This window comes from Eschrichtius robustus, chromosome 15 (assembly GCF_028021215.1).
Source record: "Eschrichtius robustus isolate mEscRob2 chromosome 15, mEscRob2.pri, whole genome shotgun sequence".
In the NCBI taxonomy this organism is placed as follows: Eukaryota; Metazoa; Chordata; class Mammalia; order Artiodactyla; family Eschrichtiidae; genus Eschrichtius; species Eschrichtius robustus.
This window is the reverse complement of record NC_090838.1, coordinates 21,285,638-21,297,702: the sequence shown is the minus strand read 5'-3', so window position 1 is coordinate 21,297,702 and position 12,065 is coordinate 21,285,638. Positions and strand designations below refer to the sequence as shown.

General features: G+C 53.7%; 1 protein-coding gene across 2 annotated transcripts in view; it reads right to left on the bottom strand.

Annotated features, from left to right (window-relative positions):
* Positions 1-1,064: 1,064 nt before the first annotated feature.
* MAPRE3 (microtubule associated protein RP/EB family member 3) overlaps positions 1,065-12,065 on the bottom strand; it is a 48,581-nt gene continuing 37,580 nt past the window's right edge. Inside the window, exons 2-7 of one of the 2 annotated variants that reach the window (XM_068564708.1) lie at positions 5,962-6,089; positions 4,758-4,903; positions 3,962-4,163; positions 2,520-2,674; positions 2,241-2,393; positions 1,065-1,999 (exon numbers count right to left, since the gene is read on the bottom strand). In XM_068564708.1, the coding sequence (XP_068420809.1) occupies positions 1,931-1,999; positions 2,241-2,393; positions 2,520-2,674; positions 3,962-4,163; positions 4,758-4,903; positions 5,962-6,082 (846 nt within the window). In that variant the 5' untranslated portion in view covers positions 6,083-6,089 and the 3' untranslated portion in view covers positions 1,065-1,930. The remainder of the gene's footprint in view (positions 2,000-2,240; positions 2,394-2,519; positions 2,675-3,961; positions 4,164-4,757; positions 4,904-5,961; positions 6,090-12,065) is intronic. The other variant, XM_068564707.1, reaches the window with a different exon arrangement.

Below are 12,065 nucleotides of genomic sequence, written 5' to 3'. Positions count from 1 at the left end.
CAGAAGTCTCTGTGCGTGGGGGTGGGAGTCAAACGGAGGAAGTGAAGTGAATGAGGAACGAACAGACACGGTTTGCTTATTTCAGGCTTATAACTGGAGTCATCTGAGAAATGGTGGCAGTCTGGAAGGAGGGTCATGGAGCAGGGCCATGGAAGGAACACAATCCCCGTAGCATCTCAGGCATACTCAGGATGGCAAGGAAACACCTACCAGGGCTAGTCTGAAGCTAGAGGAACGTTCTGGAGGTCACACCTCTGTGGTCTTTGGGAATGAGCCCTGAACCCTGAGTCAGGAGGTCTCAATTCTAGTCTAGTTTTTTACCACCTTGAGCAAGTCATGTCACATGTTGTTCTCAGTCCTTTCATCAGTAAATGAGGGACTGTTCTAGATGGCAGCCAAGGCTCTGTTTGAATGGGCCCGGTATCCACATGCATTTCAGCGCCCTCGGGGCCTCCAGGACACTGGTTATCATGGCCCTTGGCCGGCACACACCAGGATTGCAGGGCTGTGCGGAGGATGTGACAGAGTTCCCGGCACCCGGCTCCCGGCTCCCGTTAGAGCCTGTTCTGTGGAAGGAACCCCTCGGACATTGCTTTCCTTCTGGGCTTCAGTTCTTAGAGCCGTTGCTCTTTGTAGCCCACTCAGCTCTGTCACGTGAGCCCTTGTCCGCGGCTGGATTACTGTTGTGGGGCGTATGAGCTTTGACAAGGGTGGAGGACAATATGCAGTCATACTGGCCCAAAGGGGACTGAAACAAAGCACCTCTCAGCCAGGGCCCCCTGTTACCCCACAGCTGCTTTACTGGGCTGCCCATCCTCACGGCCATGGCCCTGAACTTTGTTCCTCTTCAGGGAAATGGCAAGCCCTTAAAGCCCGGGGAATCAGCGTTGGGAGATGGGGGCTAGGTCAGAGCTGGGCGCTTGAGGCTAAGCCAGTGGTGGTTTCTGGGCCCGAGGGAGGACGGCAGGGGTGCTGTGCTCCATGGCCATCGCCTCTGGAGACGGGGTTGCTCAGGAGAAGAGCACTGAGAGCCAGGCTGTGGCTCAGTTGAGGGAGATATGGTATGGACTTTTACCACACAAGTTTATTTAAATAAAAGTGAACACATATGCAGGCTGGGTGGCCCGAGGGGCAGGGGTTGGGGAGGCGGGCAGAGGGGAGGCAGACGTACAGGAGGGTCCAGGCAGAGCATGTGTGGTATGAACCAAGCTGCAGGGGGAGTAGCTGGGGGCCTCGGGGCAGTGCTGGGCTTCGGTGCTGGGGGCAGGGGGCCGAGGGTGGGCGAGCCTGGTGCCACGAGGTCATTTTCATCCCTCACGTGCTCCCCTCACTCTCCCTGACCACCGGGGCCTAAGGCACCCCCTCCTCAGTCACCCTATCCCTCTCCTGACATCAGCCTTTCCCTCAACTACTGGGAAGTCAAAAGACAAAATAAATAAGAATCGGTGAGTCCTGCCACAGCCCTGGCAACGGGGAAGGGAGGCCAAGCCAGACACGCTGCCCCGGAGCCCGTGCTGTCAGCCCTGGGAAAAGAACAGGTAAAGTGCAAGGAAAATCCAGTAAGTAAAAATATACCAATGACTTTGTCAAATATACAGCTGCTGGCTGTCAGGGGAGCAGGCGGCTGGCTGGGGTGGGTGGCAGCAGCCCCCTGGGAAGTGTTGGCCGACACAGCATAGAGACCACGGAAATAAATAGGGGTGGGGAGTGGGCAGGGATCCCGCCCAACTGGGCCTCTGCCACAGGAGGAGGGGCCTCTGCCTGCTCGCCTGCCCCACCCCCCAAGCCCTGCTCGCCAGGCTCCCCAGGGCCACGGCACTGACACAAAGCACCCGGCCAGCTGGCTGTCAGGAAAGGATTATAATGTGGGCATGGGAGCGGGGGTGAGGAGACACGGCAGCCGTGCGGTCAGCCAGGGCTGGAGCCGCCCTCAGTACTCGTCCTGGTCTTCCTGTTGGTGTTCCTCAATCTCATCGTCCTCCGGGGGTGCAAATCCTTCCTGGAGGGCAGAAGGGAGAGAGGTGGTGAGGCAGGCAGGCAGGCTGAGGGTGCGGACTCCTGAGGGTAGCTTGGGAGCCAGGGCCCAGGTTCTTGTCCTACTTCCCCTGCTCACGCCCTGTGAGACCCTGGGCTGGTGACTTCAGCGGGCTGCCCTCATCGGCCCACGTTCTCCCAGGCCCCTTCTGGTCTGAGGGCCCGGCGGGAATGCGTGAGGCTCAGCAGGCGCTGGCAGGGCTCACCTCGGTGGCGTAGAGAATGCCGATGATGCCGGAGATGACAGGGCTGTTCTCACTTTCGTGTTCCTGGCAGATGAGCTCAATGTCTCGAAGCTTGCTGAAGTAGAAGTCGCGCTCCTTCTCCAGCCCATCCACTGTCAGCTTCAAATCCAATAGCTGCTCGGGGAGAAGGTGGTGTTCAAGCCAGAGACCCCTGCCTCGGACTCCCTTCCCGCCCTGACGCCCCGGGGGCCTGGCTTTTGTGGCGGGGCTTTCTCAGCTGCCAGTGTCCACGCCACTCACCTGCTGGTTGAGTTCAAGAATCTGGGCATCGGTCTCATGGCCACCATTTCGGGCTGATGGAGGATTCTTCCGGAGGATGCAGGGTGGAGCCACGTTGCTCAGCCGGCCGGAGGTCTGCATATTTTTGGGGCCTGTGGGGGACGTCCTCTGTGGAACTGCCCAGAGGAGAAAAGTCAGATCGGGGCTGCGTGAGCCCACAGCTCACGTGGCACGAGACAGCCTGGTGTGACTGCGGGGCAGGCCCATGCGAAAGGCAGGCACTCTCGCCCTCCCCTCCTCTCCCTCTCAGGATGGGCATCTACATCTAGGCCTCAAGCCACGGCCACACGTGACACCACAGCAGCGGGGCAGCCCTCTGGCAAGCCTGGGAGAGCAGGGGCTACAGGGAACTAAAGAAAGTGTAAGGTGTAGGCAGGGAGGAGAGCTGGCCTGAGGGGGAGAGGAGGGAACTGGGATGGCGAATTTGGGGAGTGGGGCTGGAGGGTTGAGGGCCCTCTTGTACTGACAGCTGGGGCCTGGGGAAAAGCAGCTGGCACAGGGTCTCACTGGGTCTTTGCTAACAGGTACCCCAGCCCACAGCCATCCTCCCCGGGGGTGACTTCTGGAGGAGACCACAGAAGCCTGGCCCTGCCCCTCTGGGCCCCCTGCCTCAGGATGGTCTCTGGGCCCTCTGCTGGGCCTGATTCAGGGACCCCACTCCTCCCCTGCACACCCGGCATGCTGTGGCCACTTATTTTCCAGCTATGGCGGCTCCCAGGACAGAGCTTCTAATGCAAAGCAAGCAGGGGAGTAGGGGCAGGCCCCGGCGGGCAGCAGCACACACAGAGGAGCCGCTCTGCTATGACGGGTTCAGACGCGTGCGGGGCTGCTCCTCTTCTCTCGCCAACCTTCCCATCCCCCAGAGGCCCTGTTGCTTTTTCCCCTTCTCCTCTGGAACCCAGACAAAGCCTCGTTGCCAGAGACTCATCTCTTGAGGACTTGGGGCTGTGGGATTTTGGAAATGGGGGAAGATATGGTCAAGCTTGGCCAACTCCCATCCCCGGGGAATCAAGTGGGCAGAGGGCAAGAAGAGTCTGTAGTGCCGGCCCAGGCCCTTGGCCTGGATGGACCTGGACAGAGGAACCAAGCCAGGGGCTGCCCCATCATCTCGAGGCACAGGAGTTGGCTCGGGCTACAGAGGGAGGTGCCCCGGGGCCTCCCATCACCAGCTGCCACCCTGGCTGGTGCCGGTGGCTCTCCTTTTGTGGCAGTCTCTGGAGCCCTCTCCTCCCTACTGTGACTCCCCCTGGTCTAAGCGGGCAGCAGGCGGCGTCATCTGAACTCCGTGACAACAGTCTCCTCTAGGCTGGCAGGGCCGGGCCGGTGGCCCAGGGGCCGCTCCTGGCTGTAGAGGCCTTCCGGCCCGGCCCCCCACACTCCCTCCCCCAGCTCGGGCACATTACCTGCTGTGCCAATGAGTTTCTTGGATTTGTTGAAGATCTGATCACCTGGGTTAGGAGGTGGTGCTACGTCCTGGCCCTGCCGCGCCAGCAGAGGGTTGTAATCCTTTCCATCATAGTTTGCGTCAAAGAATTTCTTAAACCACTGAATAAACTCAAAATTATCTTGGAATTTTCCTTTCACTAATTTCTCTACAGGAATGATCTGAAATAGACCACAGAAGCAGAGAACTTTAACCTCCTGCTGCTGCAGGGCTGCCTTTCTCTGTGAGAGGGCCACTGCTCTCAGGAAAGCCAGCCCCTGGGCTGCAGCATCCTCCCCCTTCTCCACCGGGCCCCCCTCCCGTGCCACCAGAGCAGATGGGTAGGCCGCAGGCCCTTTCCTCCAGGCACAGGAGGAAGTGTGTGGGGAGACATCCCTTGGTGCTGCGCCTGCATGTGGGGTGAGGGCTGCTGGAACCAGGGTCCTGGGCCGTTGAGGCAGTAGAGTGAGCCAAGAGGCTTTTCTTGGGCCCTACAGAGGAGGAACTTAATAGGAGCAATATACCGAGGCTCAAGTGCTGGGGTGTAGGGTCCAGAGGGGAGAAAGGGACAGGAATGTCATCAGGATGGGATGTCCAAAGCTGTGGGGTTTTCCACTGAGCCTGGAGCTGGGGGAACATTCCCCCTGGAGAGTCGGGGTGGAGAGAGGCATGAGAACTGGATTGACTCCAGCAGCCCCTGCTGCCCTGGCTGGCGGGCCATCTTCTTTCCCAGGGTCACACAGCTCCTCGGGGCCCCTCAGAGCGCAGGCACCTACTTTATCAACACCCATCTTCTTGAATGCTGCTTGCAGCACCTTGAAGTTGTGGATATATTCGTGCTCTAGCTTGGCCTGGAACTTCACCTTCCTCAAGTGCACACAGCCAGGGAAGAGCATGTCCATGAACTGGCAGTAAGCTGCCCCTGTGGAGAAACACAAGATGCTCGTTTTCACTTCCCCAGGCCAACTGGCGCTGCTCCCCCAAACCTCTCTGTCTCCTCTTCTCTCTCTTTGTTCCCAGAGCCGGGGCCAGACTTCCCAAGAGTGAGAGCAATTACCATACAGTGATGTGATCATGTACCAGCACCATATCAAACACTGCATGTATGGGCTTTAATCCTAACAGCAACCCTGGTTAGATAGCTGATGTCATCTCCATTCATGGATGGGAAAACTGAGACCTAGAGAGGTGTGGTGACTTGTCCAGGGTTGCAGTACAAGAAGAGCTGAGATTTGGACCCTCCCCCACCACCCGAGTGGCTAGGCTGGACCTGGTACACGTGACCTCTGGCTTCACTGCCTGTCCCCACTGCCGCTCCCCTTCTGCAGCCTTTTACTGTGCCTCTCCTGCTCTTCGTTTTTTTTTTTTTTTAAAGAGTAACCTAACCTCTCCTTAGGAAGCTGTGGTTTTTTTTTTAAGTAAATTTATTAATTTTATTTATTTATTTTTGGCTGAATTGGGTCTTTGTTGCTACGCGCGGGCTTTCTCTAGTTGTGCCGAGCGGGGGCTACTCTTCGTCGCGGTGCACGGTCTTCTCATTGTGGTGGCTTCCCTTGTTGCGGAGCACGGGCTCTAGGTGCACAGGCTTCAGTAGTTGTGGCACGCGGGCTCCGTAGTTGAGGCTCGCGGGCTCTAGAGCGCAGGCGCAGTAGTTGCGGTGCACGGGCTTAGTTGCTCTGCGGCATGTGGGATCTTCCCGGACCAGGGCTCCAACCCGTGTCCCCCTGCATTGGCAGGCGGATTCTTAACCACTGTGCCACCAGGGAAGCCCCTGCTCTTTGCTTTTTACTCTTTCCATCCCACGTAGACCCCTATTTCCTTACTCCAACTCCAAACACTTTGGCTAGTTGAGGGCTCTGCAGTGCTCCTCCTTAATCCCAGTTACAAGCTACGTTGTCCGCGGTGGCTGTTCTGCCTCCTGCCTACCCCCCTTTGCCCCCCCCAGCAGGGCCCACTTCCCCCCGATTCCCAGCCTCCCACCTGAGCAGAGCTGCTCTATCTTGGTATAGTTGAGGTGCAGGGAGTCATTGACCCACGCGAGCATATCATGGCGACTCAGATTCTCACTGGTCACAGACGTGGAGTACACATTGACGGCCATACCCCAGCTGCAAAGAAAGAAGAAAGGCAAGGTAAGACCCTGGGGGCCTTGTGCTGTTCCTGAGCCCGAAGGAGAGGGAGCTGGAGGGTCTCTGGGGAAACGAGAAGCATCTTCCTCCAGACCAGCAGTTTGCCTCTTGGAGAAGGGGTACTCATTCACTCTTGAAACATTTGGTGAGTGACTACTATATGCCAGACCTGCACTAAGAAGTGGTGAAGTCAGACGTGGTCTCTGCCTCCGAGGAGTTTACAGACAGGCAAATCCCCACAGCAGGGAGTGACAGGGCAGGAAAAGCAGCACATGCAAAGTTCAGGGATGGCACAAAGAAGGGAGGGATCTCTTCTGCTTGACAGGGTCAGCGAAGACTTCAGAGCAGCCTGAAAGGGGTAGGAATTTTCTGAACATACAGGGGGTGGGGTAGAAGGGCAGTGCAGGCCCCAGGACTATCAAGAACAAAGGCATGGCTTATTCCGGGACTATTCCGGGACTCGGAGCTGTTCAGCAGGGCTGGGGAGCGGGTGTTTGTGTTGGGGTGTGGCGCAACGGCACTGGAAGGGGCTGGTTGCGAGGGCTTTGGTTACCATGAGGAGGAGTCTGGACTCTGTTTAAACAAGGGAAGCCATTAGAGGATTTTAAGCAGACAATACTTGACCAGATTGGGGTTCTAGAAAGCTGACTAATCTTCGCATCTGCTCTGAATTCAGACCCCTATAATCCCTGTGGCCTGCTGGCCGATCCACAGGCACCTAAATTCCGCTTATCCAGAAACTTCCCTCAATACATGCTTCTGCTCTTGCATTCGTTATCCCAGTGGATGTCACCACCAGGCACCCAGTCACCCACGCTGGAAACCTGTGGGGTCGTCCCAGACAGCCTACTCCCCCTCAGCCTCAGAGCCCATCATTCAGTGAGCCCGGCTACTCTGCCTTCCCAGTGTGCCCTGCTCTTCGCCCCGCCTCCTGCTGCCTCGGGGTTTCTGCATCCATTCTCTCCAGCCAAGGCTAGCAGAAGCCTCCTAGGGGGCCTTCCAGCCCCCAGGCACTCCCTCCCCCTAGTCCATCCCTGACGCTGCTGTGGTCAGAATCTATGTGAAAGCAGCCCTGGACACGCCACCCATCCCCCCTCCCCCCCCCCCCCCCCCCGCCAGTGGGTGTAAGTGCCTCCTTACCCTCCCCCCATCCCCACGCAGAGGTCAAGTGTCAGTTGTTATTACTGACTTGCACTGTTAAGAGAGAGGGAAATATTTCTTGTAACTAGGTCTTTATCATAAATGGAGAAATAGGACTGCGTATTTCAAGAATTGTGAGAGTCCATATTTCTGGAGTGAAGAATATTTAGGTTTAATATGCAAATTGTCTCCCTGAAGGAAGAATACACCCAGCCTACTTCCCGGTCCCCTGTGGGTATCTGCTCTTATAATGTGACCCCCTCCCCATCACTTACGAAGCTCTTCAATGAGCCCTCCCTCTCCAGCCCTGTCTTCTACTTTGATCCCCCAACTGGGAGCCACGGGCAGCTCTCTACTCACCCTCTGCATGGAATGCGGCCGCCACCCCCAAAGTCCACTCATTCTCTGCTCTAGAGGTTCTCAAACTGTGGTCCCTGGAGCAGCTTTGGTGCTCTATGGGCATCAGCTTGTTAGAAATTTCAAGTTAGAAATTCTAATTCTTGAGCCTCGCCCCAGATCTACTGAGTCAGAAACTGCACTTGACCAAGAGGGTCTACAGGCACAGTTAAATTAGAGAAGCTGCTTTAGAGAAGAGGCTCAGTTGGTACCTGCTAGGCTGTGCTCCCCCATGGCCCCACCCCAAGTATATATAATGGAACCTCGCTAGATGCACATTTAACTTCAATACATTTTTTGAAGAAAAATCAAGAAACCCTCTTGTTTATTCTCAGTCATTCCTCCTTTTAAAAATAGACCTTGTCCTTCATTGCCCAGGGAAAGGGAAGCCAGACAGAGCCAAAAAGCCAAGAGAAACAAAAATTATCATCTTGGGAGCTTCTAAGGACTCAGGAGCTGACAATTCCAGAGATTTCTGAGGGTAATTTTGACTGCACTTGAGTCCCTTCTTACACAGTGGTTTTGAGCCACCGGCCTGTAACCTGACCCTTGCACTAACCACTGGACTTGCTGAAATGCCTGCCTCCCTCATCAGTAAGCATCTCAAAGCCAGTAGTGGTGTTTCCAGGCCTGTCACAGGCAAGGTATTCAGCAAATTTGTTGAATGACTGAGTGACACCTCCTCACCTTTTCTCCTCTTTCTGAACCATCTCTTATCACCTTCTGACCTGGACCCTCCCTCCCCCACTCAACCTTCTGGACTCAGCTTGGGCTCCATCGCCTCCAAGACACGTTCTCTGAGCCCCTGTGCAGGGAGACATGGCCTTCATCTGTGTCTCTCTGTCACCCTGAGCTTACTCAATCATGGCGTTGATCACATTCTCTTGAAATCACTTGTGTGTCTGTCCCTTCCACCTGACTGTAAACTCAATGGCCAGGCTGTTTCATTCACTTTGGGGTTCTAGATCAATTCTCAGTGAATGACAATCACAGAGACTAGAGTTAGGAGAGTGCTTCTTAATTTCCAGAGAACTCACCTAAAGTAACCTCAGCAGGCGTGGCAGGGGCACGTGGACACCAGACTTGATTAGAGAGGCAGATGGGTAGGGTCAAGGCAAGTGCATTGTATTTTGATGAGTATTTAGTTAGGGACTCTGAGAAATAGAAAGATTTGCCCTTGTCATCAAGGAGTTTATAGTCTCACTGGGGAGACCAACACACAGCAGAACAGTATAACCAAATGCCCCAAAGTGTGGTGAGAACGGTAGGTGCTACAGAAAGTCAGGAAGGAGAGAGCATGCACAGCTGGAGAATGGATTTGAACGGCTCCAATAAGAATGGTCAGTACCTGCCAGGCCTTCGGGGGTCTGCGGAGGCCTGTGGGATCTGACTGCAGAGGGGACAAGCCATTCTGGATACTGGCTTACCACAGGCTTGGGGACTCATTTCTCCATGAGGTCTTGGGGGCTGCTCTATCCCTGCACTCCTGGGGTACAGAGTCTGGGCTGGTCAGGGGTGGTTCTGGGAGGTATAGGGCGGTCTTAGGTTGGCCCTGGGAATTCCTGAGCCACTTTAGGGATTTTTTTCCTGTTTACTGTGTATGAGTTTCAAGTGCTGATTACTGAAGAAAAGCAGAGGCACTGGTCCTAGTCTAAACTAGTCCTCCAGTTTTTGACTGAAATCATTTGAGCTTCAAGGGTCTTCCAACCTGAGGGCAGCCTACCTGCGGTTCCCTAGCCTCTCTAAATATTACATATAACCACATCATGTATATTATTACATAGTATATATGCAATTATATATAATACACTATATAAATATACATTAGTATATATTTATATATAATGTAGTATTCATATATAGTATGTATAAATATATATGATACACTACATATGATATATACCAATCTATTTATATATAATACATAGTATAGTTGGCTCTCAGTGTCCACGGGAGATTTGTTCCAGGACCACCGTGGATACCAAGATCTGTGGATGCTCAAGTCCCTTATGTAAAATGGCACGGTATTTGCAAATTACCTATGCACACCCTCCTGTGTACTTTAAGTCATCTCTAGAGTATTTATAATACCTAATACAATGTAAACACTATGTAAATAGTTGCTGGTTCATGGCAAATTCAAGTTTTACTTTTTGGAACTTCCTGGAATTTTTTTTTTCAAATATTTTCCATCTATGGTTGGTTGAATTCATGACTATGGAACCCACGAATATGGAGGGCTGACTGTATAATATATTTAGTGTTATATCTATATATATGTGTGTGTATAACTATATATTTTATAGTTATTTTATTTTATATCTTTATAATTTAAAAAATCCTCCTGGTGCACAACAAGGTATTAGAACCACAGTCCTCATCTGATGCATGTGCTTGGCTGGGATTGCCTGGCCTGCATTGCAATGGCACAGGCTGGGATACTGGGGTGTTTTGCGACCTCCCTGGGGTACAGCGTTGGCTATTTTCCTCCTTGGTAAGTATGAAAAATCTCCAGTCTCCCTTCCAGAACACAACTAAAGACCTTGCTATCAGGGCCCTAAGAGTCACCAAAAGCTACACAGGTACTAGAAAAATGCCCAAATCTTCTCAGCTTGGCCAGAAATTCCCAGCTCTGTCCGTGCCTGATGATGGAAGGGCGTTTTCCACACCTTTGATTAGACTGAATCTAGGGTCCCCAAAGAGCCAACAGTGCCTGTAAGGAGAAAGCTGGAAAAAAATGGCTCCTCTCAGGGCTGAACCACCAATTATGACTTTTTACCTCCTGTGGGGCTTTTGGGGAAGTGGGTGTGGGTCGCATGGAGCGGGGTGGGAGGGTGGGGTGGGTGTGGGTGGGCAGTTGATAATGTGGAGCAGAGCTTTGTCTCCACTTGCGACTGGCTCTGGTTCTTTCAGGTGATGCTACCCTCTGGCCCAGCTGAGGTCCATTTTGGCTCAGGAGAACTCATCTAAGACACTTGGGGGTCTCTGCAAGGATTCTCAGTCATACTTGCTGGGGGGGGGGGGGGCGGTCACGAAGAAACCAGCCTCCTAGTTCCCTTATTCCTCATCATGATGGGGAGGGCAGGATGCCCTTTTAATTTTCTTCTCCCAGATTTGGCCCTATAAATACAACTAAATTATGGCCAGCAGGTGGCACCCAGGTCCTGGGCAAAGACTCCTTTAAAAGTTTCTCCCATCCCCAAATCCCTCTCTCCCTAGCTCAGTTTAGAAAAGGGAGAGCCCCTAACTTTGACCTTGTCCCTCAAAGAGGAAGCCTGGTTTGGTCAAAACCTGGTGGTGTCAGGGCACAGGCTTGAGTGGAGTCCTTGTTCCTGACCCAGGTGTCCTCTGAGAACTGAACCAGCTGGAGTGGCCTAGGGCATTAGGCCTACTCTAAGATTCTGGACTCAACTAAACCAACCTCCCAATTCCCCAAAGCCATAAGTTAAACTCATCAACGGGTCCAACTTCTGATGACTTACTGTATTGGGGGTTGACTCAGGCCTCAACTCAAATCAGAGCAGCTTCTGGGGGTGGAGGAGGCATATAAAGCATTTGCCCAAGCATCTAGCCCTGAGTGGACCAGTTGTCTCCAAATACAGCAGAGACAATGTCTGAGACAACTCTTAAAGGTGATTACACCTGTAACCAAGGGCTGCTTCACCTCCCCTGAGAGAATGGTAGGCAACCACCCAGAGGAAGCAGGCTCTGTTCCAAGGGCTACAATAGCAGGGTCTTCCAACCCCGTCCCTTTGACCTTTCCTTTCCTTTCTCTTAATGCTCAGCGGCCTAAATCAGAGCAAGTCATCCTGCACTAGAGCTGTGCAGAGGATTTAATCAAGTGGCTCTTCCTTCCCCGGTGCCATGGTGCGGGAGGAGCACAGGGTTTGGGTGCAGATGGCCTGGCTTCACGCTCTGGCCTTGCCAGTGGTTGATCTTGAGTCTGAGCAAGTCACTGCACCCAGAGCCTTCATCGCCTCATATTCGAAATTGAGATGATAACTAAGGCTTTTTGGAGACAAATGCTATAATCCACAAGAGTAGCATTCATGGTGGGAACTTCAACCACCATGGCAGACCAGGAGAGAAGCTATTGGAAGGTGGGCAGGCCTGAAGGTACCCCTCCCGTGCACGTCCCCACTGAGGGGGAACGACCATCGCCTGCAGGGGGGCAGGTAGAGTCGAGTCTCGGGGACGTGCAGAATGACAGTCTGCACAAGAGAGGACAGAGACTCAAATGTTGAACCTTGGCAGGTTTGTTCTGGACATTGTTAGGTAGACTTGCTGGTGGAAAGGTTAGAGTATTAAATGAGCAGCCTGTCAAAAAGTCATGGAAATAAAACTGGTGGATTGGCTGCGGCGGGGGAGGGGCTCTGAGAGCAGAGAAGGGCTGGGCCTGGGCTTGAGGGAAAGTCGGCT